We start from the raw sequence: 14035 nt of genomic DNA, 5'->3' as shown, positions 1-14035 counted from the left end.
ACTAAATAAAGTGACGCCTTAGGTTAAGGACCAAAGTCACGCGCCTAGAGAGGTTTGGCAACCAATGAACCTCTGAAGTCTAAAACAATTTCTCTAAAAAAGAGAGATTTAGAGTTGAACTACGGAAAATCAACTTACCAAATAATAAACTGGAAAATGGGGAATTATAGGAGTTAGGGTTGACCACATGTATACGGAATCTCATGTCATGTGTCGGCGTCTGATTGACCAGAGTGTGTCATTTGTTGCATGAAATAGGAAAATATATTTAAGATGTTGAAATATCTTAAAATGTTTGAGAATAATGCTTAGATATATTATTAAATAAATAATAATATTTTAGAATTATATTATTATTTGATTTTGTTTCATTGAATAACGGAATATATCTTCAATTATGAAAGCTTAAAGGTAAGGATCTTCAATTCCATTGTTTTATCTCCTTGCCATGATGGAGCTTGAAAAGATTGTAATTAGCTGCTCAGATGTTCTTTTGTTGGTTGACTTGAGCATGAAACAAATATGGACTTTGCCAATTTAATAAGGGCATTGTTGTCAATCGTGAATAAAGTTTACGTGTGGCTCGAAGATTTTCTAAATTAATTTGGCACCACATATTTTACATATGGTTTGAAAAATGTTTGGTTCATTATGTGTGACAAATCATTATTCTTTATTAACAATTAGAGTCTGATATGAGAAGTTGTCCCTTTATAAAAAATTAATGTTGTAGTTGTATTTAGACTGAAATAAGCAATAAAAAGTCAAATGTTCATAAGAATTAAATGAAGCAACAAAGCATAAACTAGGAGTCTACGACCACACATGAACTCTAATCCTAAATAAAATTTTTGTGAATGCTCCCTAAATTATCAAATTTAAATACCAAAAATGGCACAAATTTTAATCGAGCGATCCAGTTTGGCCATGGTTGGGGATTGTCGCTTGAATTTACTTATGATTCAAAATTAGTACTAGAGAGAGAAATGGGAAGGTTGACAAATGACAATCATTCAAATGCCCGACACGTCCTTTCATAAACAAATAAATAAAAAAAGCTTAAGCCGTGACCCCATTGACGTTTCAATTGAAAGCTTAGTAACTCCTAATAATGATAATTATTTTATTTTTTACCGTTCCTATTTCTTTACTTATATAGTTATATTCTTCTCTATCGAGGCAGAAGAAGCTCATATCGTCTGTGAATATTTAGCATGAGGCTAAGCTTAATTAATTGACGAAACGTATTAACTCAATTATTTTTAGCAAAAATTACGTAATCAAGTTAGTTAAAACAAAGTGTTTTCCTTTCGAAACATGGCACCCAAGTTAGCGAAGCACTTAGCTGGCTGCTGTGCCGGCTTTCGATTGTTCCGAGCCAACAAAACAATGCATGAATACTCTCTCTTTCAACCCACTATTTACATCAATATATTCCTCATTCATATCCTGCTCAACCTATATATACCAACAAAAAGCAAGGGACCATGGAAACCGGCTTTTCCATAGCAAGAACAAACAAAGCCCACCAAAACTGCCTCCCTTGCATGGCCTAATTATACTCTGAGGCTTGCAATTATCCAAAAGTATCTTCTACACGCCTACTTCGGACAAACAAACAACAAAAAAACTCTTGCAAGTTCGTAGTGAATAACATTGTACGGGGTGTGAAATTCAACGAAAAAGCAAAGCTACATTGAAAGGGTGAACAAATGTTGTCATGGAAACAAGAGGCAATTGCCTTCTCTTGGTTCCTCAACCAAAATGCTATTGTCAACTAACACCCACATGTCTGATTGCTGCGTGGTGATGCCGACACGCTAACTCGACTCACACGCATGGACCACTGGACTTGGATCTTTATCAAAAGCTTTTGGCATACCAAACCAAACCACACGGACCATGTGCTTCTCCTTTTAATACTTTGATTTGATCAACACGTTCCCATCCTCATCCGGCCAATACAAATGCAATAATATGTGATCCGACTGTACAAGGCCCACTCCCTAACACAATCTGGCCGCAGCGACTACATCATATGAAAGATCCTCTAGACAACTACCTAGGGGAGTCGATCCACAAGGAAAAGACAGATGGCACTCAAAATTAAACCGAACTAGGCTGGCTTGCTGCCTTCTCCTCCTGCAAGGTTTCAAATCGAGTTAGAAGCAGCAAAAACGACGTTTCATCTGGATAAAATAATAATCATAAGAGACTTTTACAATTAAAGAAAATCCTATTAACCTAAAGTGGGGTAACAGTCACAGCCCCAATATGGATTCATATATTCTTCTACTACGCACAGATCTATCTGATGACAATCTGCCCTGTACATGACTAATACTTAAATGGCATATGTAGTATAATGTGGCGGCCGAAAGAACGCATGAGCCAAGATAATTTTTGAGTATCTTGTTGAAAATGAATAAGAAAACAGCAGAGGAGCATAACTACTAATGAGGGAATAAAAAGGCCTTTGTCAGCTGGATGACTAAAATCATTTTACACAAGATTTATAATGCTTGCACATGATACAAGTATGGGTACGGTTATATAACAACCACAAATCATCATCCAATCAAATTTTGGGTAGAGAGGTGTACAAATGAATTATCCAAATTCTCAACTGAGAAATCTCTCTGTCAAAACCAAGAAAACAACCTCAAAACGCCACCCAACCAAATACTAAATGTAGATAAACATGTGAATGGAATGTTTTGGTCAGTTGGTGTTGCTGGGAGATAACAAAAGGGTAAGAATGAAACCATGAGATCTGCTATACCAAATAAATTAACCAAATGGCATAATAGTGGGGATCACAACCCGCGTCATCAGACACGTTATGCTACCAAATTTCATATAACTGGTCAGAAACATATTCATGGATACTTACATCTACGAACTGAAACGATCTGACTACAGATGGTTTTGCCTTAGAAGATTCGACATCAGAAGTAGATCTGTTGCCACTGCAATATTTTCCCTAGAAACCAATAACAGAAGTTTCAATTTAGTAACAGTTGACGAACAGTCATTGCTACGTTCTAACAGACAAGAACAGTATTATGAATATCTAAAGAAAAAGAAAGTATCAGCAGTTCCAAATTTCAAACACCAACATATATCTCAGTAGTTCACATCATAGCAAAACGTAATTCTCCAAACTAGATGTTGCAATAGTACACCATATATTCCTTTCATTCTTTCGCCAGGTTGATTACTTTCAAAACCATCATGCACAGAACCATAACAAGATGCACTATGAGAACATTAGCATTCATTTTTCATTTTATTATCATGTGATTTCATAGACACTTCAGTCGAATGCCCCTTAACAGACTCATTCCTTTGAGTTAACCCTCAATGAAGTTCATACACAAATTAAATCCTTTACCCTTTCCTAATTACCTTTCCATATTATATTTCTGAATATACCTATCAGCTTTGCTGCCGGAGATTTCTTGGAACACACCGTAATGGTTGTTCCTTTGACTTTACATACGGGCTTTCTTTCTTGTTTTCTTCCATGTACATATTTGTACAATCTTGCGTTAGGTTGTTTTTGACAACCTCCTTCCTTTTAGACTATTATGACCATTATTGTATATTTTGTAATAATTATATGTAAACGAGAATCAAAGCTGGAAAAAGAAGTGGTAGTCATGATGTCCCCCCTTCCCCAACCCCCCCAATGAAATAAACAAATAAAAATCGGAAGTGGAGGAAAACATTCTCACATCCCAAACAAGGATCTGAATAAAAACCTTCTTACATCATCAAATGCGTCATAGTATTTCAAATCAATATGTTCTATGATTAAATCATGATGGACAAAGTAAAGTCAACAAAAATTATACTACAACAAAACTTGTATTAAAAACATATTCATTCATTGGATGGATAGACACGAAAGTATTTGCAGAGTTCATGTCTTTTATTCCTTGCATCTTTCAATATTCTATGGTAAAGTCTACATTTATGTGATTGCATGCCGCCATGATGAACTCAGATCGAAGTGGAGGAGTGAACAAATTGCACAGAACCCCTCTTCTTCAATTGCCACACAAACAGTCACAAAAGACCCTTCTTGTGGACACCATAGTGACTTAATGATCAAAGCCAGTTTTAGAAAGGGTTTTCCGGGGTAGAACAGCAAGATCATCAATTCTCAAATCTTGCCTAGCCCACCATCCAACTAGTATCCCAAGTCCAAGAAAAATCTTGCATGATTCCTTTGATGCATAGGACCTTTACTTATTTAAAGAAAATGTTTTGGGTCACCAGTGGCGTTAGTTCCACTGGAAAATTCAAGACCAACATGCATGGTTGTCCAGACCCACTTAGAACAATTGATATCAAACTTTCAGCCCCCTCCTAGAATGCAAATGTTAACAGAGCAGAAAACTTTCCCAGAGTTACGTCCAGAACAGACACGTTACGTCTCTTTTCAAGGAAGCCTAATTAGAATTTCATTCCTTAACCAAGTTGGATACGAAATTCACAAATCACAAATATCAAGGATAGCGTTGTTGTTCATGATATGCGATCTCATGTCCTCTTATGAATATTCTTGCCTCCAAGAGGACTTTAATGGTCATCTATATATCACAGACCAAGTTACATACATGATACATTGCAACCCTTGAACTCTTAGTGCTCCAGCTACCTTCTACATCACACTTTTTTGAAGCTATACATATACTTGATTGTTATAGTTTCCTTGGAAGAGTGAGACTCATTAATCTTTAAAAAATACTTTATAGTTGTCTTGTAGGTAGCTATTCATAGAATCTTGCCTAGTAAATTTTGACAACCTCAAGTGGGCCAATGTCTACATTCCTTCATTATACCCATTCTCTCGTGTCCCTCCCCTACTCTTATTGTGAATCCCAAATATTAGGGTTTTAAAACTGCACTTCTCACCAAAGAAATTAAAAGAGATTAATTGTATGTCACTAACTTCACCAACTTTTGTCCTGCAATTGTATACTCTAACTTCTTGGTTCTTATATAATTGTATGTCACTAACTTCACCAACTTTTAACATCCATGACTTAAGGAAACATGGATTAAATGAGATTTTAAACAGATCAGTGGGTGAAGCTATACAATTTGTACAAACAGAAATACAAAAGAAGATGAAGTTGCTCCATAGTAAGTTTGTTAATCGTTACTGATGCAAACAAAGTGAGGTGATAACATATTGCAATTGTAGATGCAAGAGAAGAACAAGGAAAATGAAAATTTGAGCAGGCATGTAATGTAAGAGAGAGAGAGAGAAGACAAACCTGACCATCTTCAAAGAGTGAGCAGTAATACGCGGGGTCATAGATAGCGCCTCCTATAGCATCACTAGAATCTGAAGTTTGTCTGGGTACAACGGGGGTAGTAGGACTCAAGAAACTATTTCTTAAATCAAAATCAGCTTCTCTAGGAGTTGCACTAGTGTCTACATAGGAAAGGCCCAACCTGTAGATCTGAATCCATAACAAGGAGGAGGATAACCTGATGGAAAAGCCGATAATTTGCATGGCCAGAGTGAGCTTTACAGAGAAGATGTACAAAGTTGTATTACTCCCACTTCCACGAGAAAGGTTCCTGCAGAACACAAAGTTACAAACATAAAAGCATCAGAAGCAAGCATACATATATATACATATACATACATTAAAATGCAAAATGGAAAAAATGGAAAATGGTACCAGATTTCGTGAGTGAAGAGAATGAACCAGATGACATCGAGGAAGATGGCGCAGACGAGAAGGACGGCGTATGTGCGGCCGAGGCTCTGACTGCTGCTCTCGATTGCGACGAGGGCGAACAATGCAATGGCCAGATTTATCAGCAAAACCCCGGTATACAGTGCACCAAGCGATCCCACCAATGCGCACCCAATCTATACATACATACGTACATCAAAGGATCGATCTTTAACACGTTATATGAATCAATCATTCATTCGTATTGATTTGGTTTTGTAATTGAAACGAAGATGAAGCGAAAGGAAATGAAAGGAAAGGAAAGGAGAGGAACCTGAATGTAGAGGAGAATGACGGCCAATGATTGAAGCCTATCGTAATCACGAAGCCATGGCTGTATTCGATCACGCAATGATTCGCAAAGCATCATAAACTCCTCCTACCCCCTATCCCCCTACACCGGTCCCACCCTCCGCCTCTCTCTCTCTCTCTCAAATCTTCTTCTTCCTTCTTTCCTTCTTTCACTGGTTCTTCTTCTAGTTATGATTCACAAAGCCTGTCGTAATACCAAATTTCAAATGTGAATTGATTTAGGGGTCTTTTAGGGTCGGTCTGATTTGCCATTTGCCTCGCAGTTTGAGGCCAACTCATCTCTTCATCTTCCTCCTCCTCCTCCTCCTCCTCGTCCTTGTTAAACTAACTTTTGCTAATTTTCTCAGTTTCTTTCTTTCTTTCCCCTTCACTTTCTTCTCATTTTCCCCTCGTCTTGGCTAAGGCTTTGGCAATTGGTAAGAACACAACTTACTTTCCTCCACAAGCATGTATTTTTACCAATTTACAATGTTGGATACTCATTTGACCATTAGCTAGATAGATCTAGCATTCATGTCATGTTTTGTGTGTTCGTATCGTTTTCGTATCATATCTGATATCGTGTTGTATAACATCTGTTAAAGTAAACATGTAATATAACCAGACTCGAAATCGATCTATTAATATTATCAGGTAATATGATCCGATCCGTTAAATATTTTTTTTTAATCAATAAATAATGAAAATGAAAAACATAATTTGACAATATATATATATATATATCTCTATAACATAACACTAAATTAGTATATGCATACCACATTGTCACATAAATATTTTAAAAAAAAAAATATTTGTCTTTCAAGTATTACGTAATTCAAAATAAGAGCCTAACGAAAAAACCATTAGTACATTACTATAAAATATCAAATGTTAAGGATATGCAAAATGAAGGAAGTTGTATTTCAAAGTTGAGAAACCTTACACATTTATATATGCTTTCACATTTTCTAAACATGTACATTAATGAGTAAGAATTTTATTTATTTTGAACTCCCTAAGGTTTGTATGGTTTTAAAAATTCAAATAATGATGGACTTATACTCATAGCGTAGATGATGCAATCCTGAGCCTTTGCATATTTTTTTCACATTTTTTTGCACCTGTAAATTAATTATTATAATTTTTTTTTAATGTGTTTGGTATTTTTAAATTACTTGATACTTTTATTTTTAATGTATTTTATAATTGTTTAATCTCACTCTTTAGTATACTATAAAAATAAACAAATAAGTAAAACTTATTTACCACCATCGCTTAAAGATGTACCAGAAAATTTGAAAAAAAAAAAGAAAGAAAAGACTACCAGTATCAGGGAGTCCACCACTAAACCCCATTTCCGCTTGTAGCTGCACCAGCGAAACCACCACCACTTGAAGTTGTACTAGAAAATCCACCACCGCCTGAAGCTGTAGCAGTAAAACCACCATTGTTTGAAGCTGCAACAATGAAACCACTACCACTTGAAGCCAAACAAGCAAATTCACCACCACCAGAAGTAGCACCAACAAACCTGTGGATGCAAATTTTCGCCTTCTTCTCCTTTGACGAAAATGCATCTGCAAAATAATAACCTAAGATCAAGGCTAAGAGCCTCACGCGCCCACGATGAATGGGGGGCTTTGGCGGAAGAATCCCCAATGCCAAAGTTAGAATTTGAGAGATAAAGTGTTTAAAGAATTTTAGGGAGAGAATGGCCTCGCATTTTGGTGTGAAGATGGAGCTATATATAGGGGTGTTGCCGACTCTATTTGGAGAAATAATATCTTGCAATTAATTTGGTAATTAATCCCAATTTGAAAAGAATAATTGGGAGTTACCTTGTGGATGAGGATTTGATGAGGAGTGATGAGAGGGTTTTGAATAAATATTATTTTGATCACTTTTGACTCTTCCTTGATTGAGCCGTTATTGTCTGTTGCATGCGCGTGGGAATCCCGGTGTGCCTTGAGGGTAATTTTGTCTTTTTATCCCTAAAGTACACGTGTCACCTCCATAATTTGCTTGATTATTTTTAGCTCCACAAATGCCCCCACACATGCTGGGCTGCTCGCAGGAAAGGGCAATAGGTGTAAAGATCTCCAACTTTGATGCAGATTCCCACTTGAACTTGGAATTAGATTTTTCTAGCAAAGGGGAATACATTGCCTCCAAAGCCTATTTAAGCCTACCTTAAGCAAATGATTAAATCAACTTTGGAGGGCAATTAGTTATCCCTACAAGAAAGAGAGAAAGCTAGAGGATATTTGTTCCCCCTCCTCTAGCACTCTTCTTTGCTTGCTCGTGCAAAGAACCATCTTTCATTGATTTCTTTATCTTCTATGTGCTGCACCGATGTAAGAAAAACTTAATTTCCTTTGTTTTCTTCTTGAGTGGTGCTGCTACGGGGCAGTCATTGGGGTGGTATGGCACATTGGCTGGCAGAGTCCAGGAGTCAGCTTGGAATAGGTCGAAGATGTGGTGTGACAGGGGCCACAACTTATGCTGCTCATCTTGACTGAAGCCAAAGGCTGGCTCAACATGGGCTGAGGAAATGGCGTCGCATATGCCATGGTTTGGGCTACCACGTCTGGGTTGCTTGCCAAAAATGAGGAAACTGCTTGAGTTTGATTTTTCAGCTGTCGTAGATGGAGCAATAAAAGATGGAGCTGCCAAGATCAGAGTTGCTGAAAATGAAGTGTCGGATGAGCAAATTGTTGAGTGCAAAGTGGTTGTTACCCCCTGACCATTTGCTGCTTAGCTGGTCTTCAAGTATTCAATCTTTTTTGGGGAATTGGTTACTATTTCGCACTGGAGAGCAATTAGTTTAACCTCTTGCACTGGAGAGTAATTAGTTTAACCTCTTACATTGGAGAGCAGACCCATATGAGTGTCGAGGAATTGGTTTACCTTCTCGCACTGGAGAACAATTAGTTTATCATCTCACACTGGAAAGCAATTAGTTTATCCTATTGCACTAGAGAGCAGACCCATATGGGTGTCAAGGAATTAGTTTACCCTCTCGTACTGGGGAACAATTGGTTTATCCTTTCGCACTAGAGAGCAGACCCTTAGGGGTGTTGGGGAATTGGTTTACCATCTCGCACTGGAAAGCATGAAAATCGTTGTTGTAAGCGTATTTGAGGAAAACTAGACTGCTAAACAACTGAAATAATCCTCAGCCTGTAAGGTCTTGTTTAGCAATCTGCTTGAGACTTCAAACTGCTTGTGGAACCCGTGTAAAGATGTACGTGGGAAGCGCGGTGAGCTGCTCCCAGACTTTCTTCAAGTATTGTGCCATCATTAGATGTTTCGTCGTGTGCCCTTTTGAGGCTTGATTGGTGATCAGCTGAGAATTTGAATGGATTGCAAGCTTCATCACCGCTAAGTTTTTCATTAGCAGAGGCTGCTAATAAAGCCTTGTCTTCTGCTCCGTCATTTGACACTTTTAAGTTTGGAGTATCATGGGCTTGGTCGGCGCGAGCCACATGGCAAGATTAGCACGGCTAAAAGCCGTGGTGTAAGATCGGCACAATTAGAAGTAACGGTGACATATCAAGGGTTGCCGGGAGCCGTGGAGCAGGTAAGCACAGTTGTGAGCGCAGAGTTGGGGTTGGTTTAGGCCAGGTTGTGCATAGTAGGAGGAATTGGACCACTAGGTCCGTGATGCTCGGCTACTAGACGAGCCATGCCCCCGATTTTTGGTAGTTGGGCTAGTGCATCCTTCTAGTACTCGTTTGCCATCGGCGAGCCATTAGGCTGAGCTACTACGTTTGTCAAAACAGAAGTAATATTTGTATTCGACAATCTATATGGGATAATCCCGTCTGCTTGATCTTATCAATGAAAGGTAACCCGTTTATATTGGTCATGTCTCATCAGTAGCTTCATTAAAAATCACGCAATCGTACGGTCATCCGTCTCTCTACTTCTTCCTAAATTTGCCTTTGTTGGGGTAGCAGAGCTCTCGGCTGCCCCCAATCATGAACTATTGGTTTAGGCTGGTATTCCATGTGTTCGGCTCATCTATGTTGTGGCTGCAGTGTATGTGGTACGTTAAACTTGAGCCAGATTGAGTGACTTTTTTCTCTGTCGGTCTTACTGCATACTCCGATGTAAGATGGATGATGCTCTTTGCGGGCCTAGCCGTGAATAAACACTTCACTTGGAAGGTTACTCATGTTGATTATCGGAGTATGGCCTCAATCATGAATGTATTCTCGTTCGTGGGCCTAATCGAGAGTGCACGCTCTTCCACGCACTATGACGAAAGTATATGCTACCTTAGGGGCCTAGTCGGGAGTGTACATTACCAAAACGTTCGGTTAGTGACTAGTCGAATGGCTACTTGCTGAGACACAGCTGGAAAGGTTCGTCGTTTGTCCTTGTCTTATTTCAGAACACCTCGTCTGGGGCACGCTGTATCTTAGTATGCTAAAAGAGCTGATTCACCAAGGTTGTCTGCTGCACAAGGGCGCTTGTCAACTTTATAACTTATTGAGACAAGTGTCGTTCGACATTTGGGTTGGAAGAGTTCAGACGGCATGCGTCTCTTTGAGTAGTGGAAGTGTAATGGATTATGGGCGTGAGATTTGAGTTGGGATATGTCAAATCTACGGAGAAATGAAGTAAAAATACCGCCGGTTCAATCGTAGGTCCATAAATCTAAAGCCGAGACTGTTGAACTGGCCTTGGGTCGATTGTAATTGCTTGGAAGGCCACAGAGTGGGCTAGGCCTCAGATTAGATTGCGGAAGACGGTCGGATTGTTGGGTCTAGTCGGGTCGCTAGCGTGGATTGCTCTGTGTACGGTGCGGGTGGGCATTGGGCTTAGGCTTTGCTCGAGAGGGCGCTAAGCTCGAGCTGGCCTTGGGCCCATAAGCGCTGGGCTGTTTCTCCTGCCACAGCTGCTTAGGCTTACGCTGATAAGGTAGTGGCTTGGGTTTGGCTCAGCTACCCTACAACGTGGGCTGCAGATTGGGGCGTGCGTTAAGTGGATGAGGCTTGGGCCTGCGTTATTGGGGTAGCAGCTTAGGCTACTTCTAGCGCCTAGGCTTGCTGCTGCAAAGTGGCGTGGGCCTAGGCTAGTGGCTGCCTCGCTAACCGCTTCTCAACGTGGGTTTGCTGCCATGAAGCTGACCCATTCCCCACTGCTATGGTGGTCCCCGTAGTTGTCATAGTAGTGGTGCTCCTTGGTGGCAAAGTTGCTCTTCTTGCCATTGTATTGAGCCTTGTGGATCTTCATGGTAAGGCTACGTCTCGTCCTCCATCATTCGATCTGGATCTTTGAATGTAGGAAGTTCCGTTTGTCGTGGTTTCCCAATTTCCCATCATTGTATTTTTTTCTCACCTCTATTCAAAGAATTAAAAAATTCTAGGAATAAGAAAGTATGAAAAATTTGCGAACGAACGAGAAACGAGAAACTTTGAATGCAAGAGTCTTCTTCGAGCGTATGAATTAAACTCTCAATGAAAGCACCAAATTATGGATGCAAATTTTCGTCTTCTTCTCATTTGATGAAAATGCACTTGCAAAATAATAACACCTAAGATCAAGGCCAAAAGCCTCATGCGCCCACGATGAATAGAGGAGGCTTTGGCCGAAGAATCTTCGATGCCAAAGTTAAAATTTGAGAAAGAAAGTGTTTAAAGAATTTTAGGGAGAGAATGACCTCGCATTTTGGTGTGAAGATGAGACTATATATAGGGGTGTAGCCGGCCCTATTTGGAGAAATAAAGACTGGTTACTTATGGTGGTATTTTGTATATAATTGCAAGACATAATATCTTGCAAATAATTTGGTAAATTAATCAATTAATTTGGTAATTAATCCCAATTTGAAAAGAACAATTGGGAGTTATTTTATGGGTGAGGATTTGATGAGGAGTGATGAGAGGGTTTTGAATAAATACCATTTTGATCACCTTTGACTTTTCCTTGATTGAATCGTTATTGTTCGTTGCATGCGAGTGGGAATTTCGATGTGCCTCAAAGGTAATTTTATCTTTTTAACCCTAAAGTACACGTGTCGCCTCCATAATTTTCTTGATTATTTTTTGTTCCACAAAACCTTCCAGCAGCACCACTTAAGAAGCCACCGGTAAGAGTAGTGCTGGCAATGCCACCATTAAAACTACCGGGTGATCCAAAACCAGTACCTAGTACTAGTAGACTGGTACCAAGCTGTCTTAACTGGCCAAAAGCACCATCCTAATGCTTGCTACCATTGTCCAACTTGCGTTGGCTGGCCAAACCCACTCGGAATGGGAGCTTGGGCATTACTACCACTGTACTGGTGCCAAAGCCACCAACAAACGCACCTGAATTTGTTAGCTAAGATGATTGGGAAGGCCGTAAAGATTCAAAATTAAAAGATGCGGGCTAAAACAACTCTCCACTAGGAGTAGGCCTGGAGAAAAAATAAGTTGGGTTTGTTGCTGCATTGCCAAATGATCCACCAAATGGATTGGGTTTAGGAGCAGTTAGGTTAAAAGCAGAGCCAAGCCCAAACCCACCAATGCTTCCCAAACTAGTTCAGTTGTGCTACTTGAGTTTGGAGTTTCCTCATCCATGTCATTATCCTCTGTATTTTGTACATCCAAGCCATCAGTCCCACCAGTAACACTCTCTGACATTGAAAGTAGATTTGAAATGGATAATGCCTAATAGATGGCTTGCTTGTTGTAGGACCAATCTGGGCAAACTTTCCAGGCTCGCTAGGTATCACAGAAACAGATAATGAGGGAGAAAATGGAAAGTCTAGTTTTTTCTCCATCGTCAATATATATGCCGTTGTTGTGTTTAAAAGCCTATCCTCCACACTTTCTTTTGGTGGAAGTGCAGTCTCTTTATCATATGAATGTAGCATATCATTATGTTTTTTTTGCAATGATAGTCTGTGTAGGTACTTTACGAATTGATGGTTCTTGAATAATGTCTGATGGTAAGACAAACTTTTCCTTTATAGGAACTGAATCATACTTCCCAATATCATGTCATTGCAAAATCGTTCTGCTATCATGTTAGTTTCCTTTGTAAAATTTTGCCTGGTTGCATGCAATAATTGGGATGTTGATGGCATTTTGTGTTGTTGCGACCTAATGCCCAATACTAGGGTTTAGGACTCACATCTTTGGATCCGACTCGACGACCACAAGCCCTTAACCTATCATGAGGATCGTCACACCCAAGATCGCCTCAAGGAGCCTGATGCTTGGAACATGGTTTGAGAGGACTTGGTGCCTCAAAATTGAGGACCTAGAGACCTTATTGACGACTTGACTTAGATAGGATCTTTGAGACTCGGACTAAGAAACTTGGTGCTCAAGACCCAACCTAGGGACTCCAAGTCGAGAACTCTAGCAAAATCTTTCAAAGTCTAAGTACTGGTTTTGTACTGAGTTGATTTTATAAAAAGTGGGTACAAAAAAAAAGATGAGCTTAAAAAGGTGTTTGGTAAACACTTAAAAACTTATTTTCATAGTTTTTGGTGAAAAAAAGCTGAAAATGTGAAGCAGCAAAAATGAGTTTATTCTCATAGCATAGTAGAAACAATTTTTTTTTTTTCAAAACACAACAATATCAAACCAACTCTAAAGGTGTTGGGTTTTGAATTTAGCTATCAAGTCAAATTATTTCTCAGTCTTGAAATCGTCAAAATTGGATTGGATTGTGATTGCAAATTAAATTGGATACATTTTTTTAATCAATCGGGAAATCCTCTAAAAACAAAATGTTGATGAGGGGTAAAGTTCTCTTTTGCACATTTTTATTCACGATTGAACGGTTAAAATTTAACTAAATAAACTTTATTTAAATCTCAGTTTTTTTAAATAATGCACATAAGATAGTTTTTTATTTCAAATTTAACAGGGAAAAATAACAGTTTAATGGGCCTGGTGGTTGCAAAACGTGCGAGATTTGACCCAAAAAAAAAGAGCAGGCTGGATGAGAATAAAAGGCGGGGCGGTGTACGTGGGCCTGGT

General features: G+C 39.1%; 1 protein-coding gene across 2 annotated transcripts; it reads right to left on the bottom strand.

Moving 5' to 3' along the window:
* Nucleotides 1-1636: 1636 nt before the first annotated feature.
* Nucleotides 1637-6470, bottom strand: LOC137716036 (uncharacterized). 2 transcript variants are annotated; one of them, XM_068455425.1, is made up of 5 exons: nucleotides 6034-6470; nucleotides 5703-5896; nucleotides 5289-5598; nucleotides 2894-2983; nucleotides 1637-2142 (listed from the first exon to the last, which is right to left on the bottom strand). In XM_068455425.1, exons 1-5 carry the CDS (start codon nucleotides 6127-6129, stop codon nucleotides 2107-2109), a joined length of 726 nt encoding a protein of 241 aa, XP_068311526.1. In that variant the 5' UTR covers nucleotides 6130-6470; the 3' UTR covers nucleotides 1637-2106. The 2 variants fall into 2 exon arrangements, with proteins under 2 accessions (XP_068311526.1, XP_068311527.1); XM_068455426.1 differs by having other exon boundaries at nucleotides 5730-5896.
* Between the last annotated feature and the right edge of the window lie 7565 nt (nucleotides 6471-14035).

Source organism: Pyrus communis, chromosome 14, assembly GCF_963583255.1.
Source record: "Pyrus communis chromosome 14, drPyrComm1.1, whole genome shotgun sequence".
Classification (NCBI taxonomy): domain Eukaryota; kingdom Viridiplantae; phylum Streptophyta; class Magnoliopsida; order Rosales; family Rosaceae; genus Pyrus; species Pyrus communis.
Note: the sequence above shows the minus strand (reverse complement) of the source record. Positions and strands in the feature narration are given on the sequence as shown.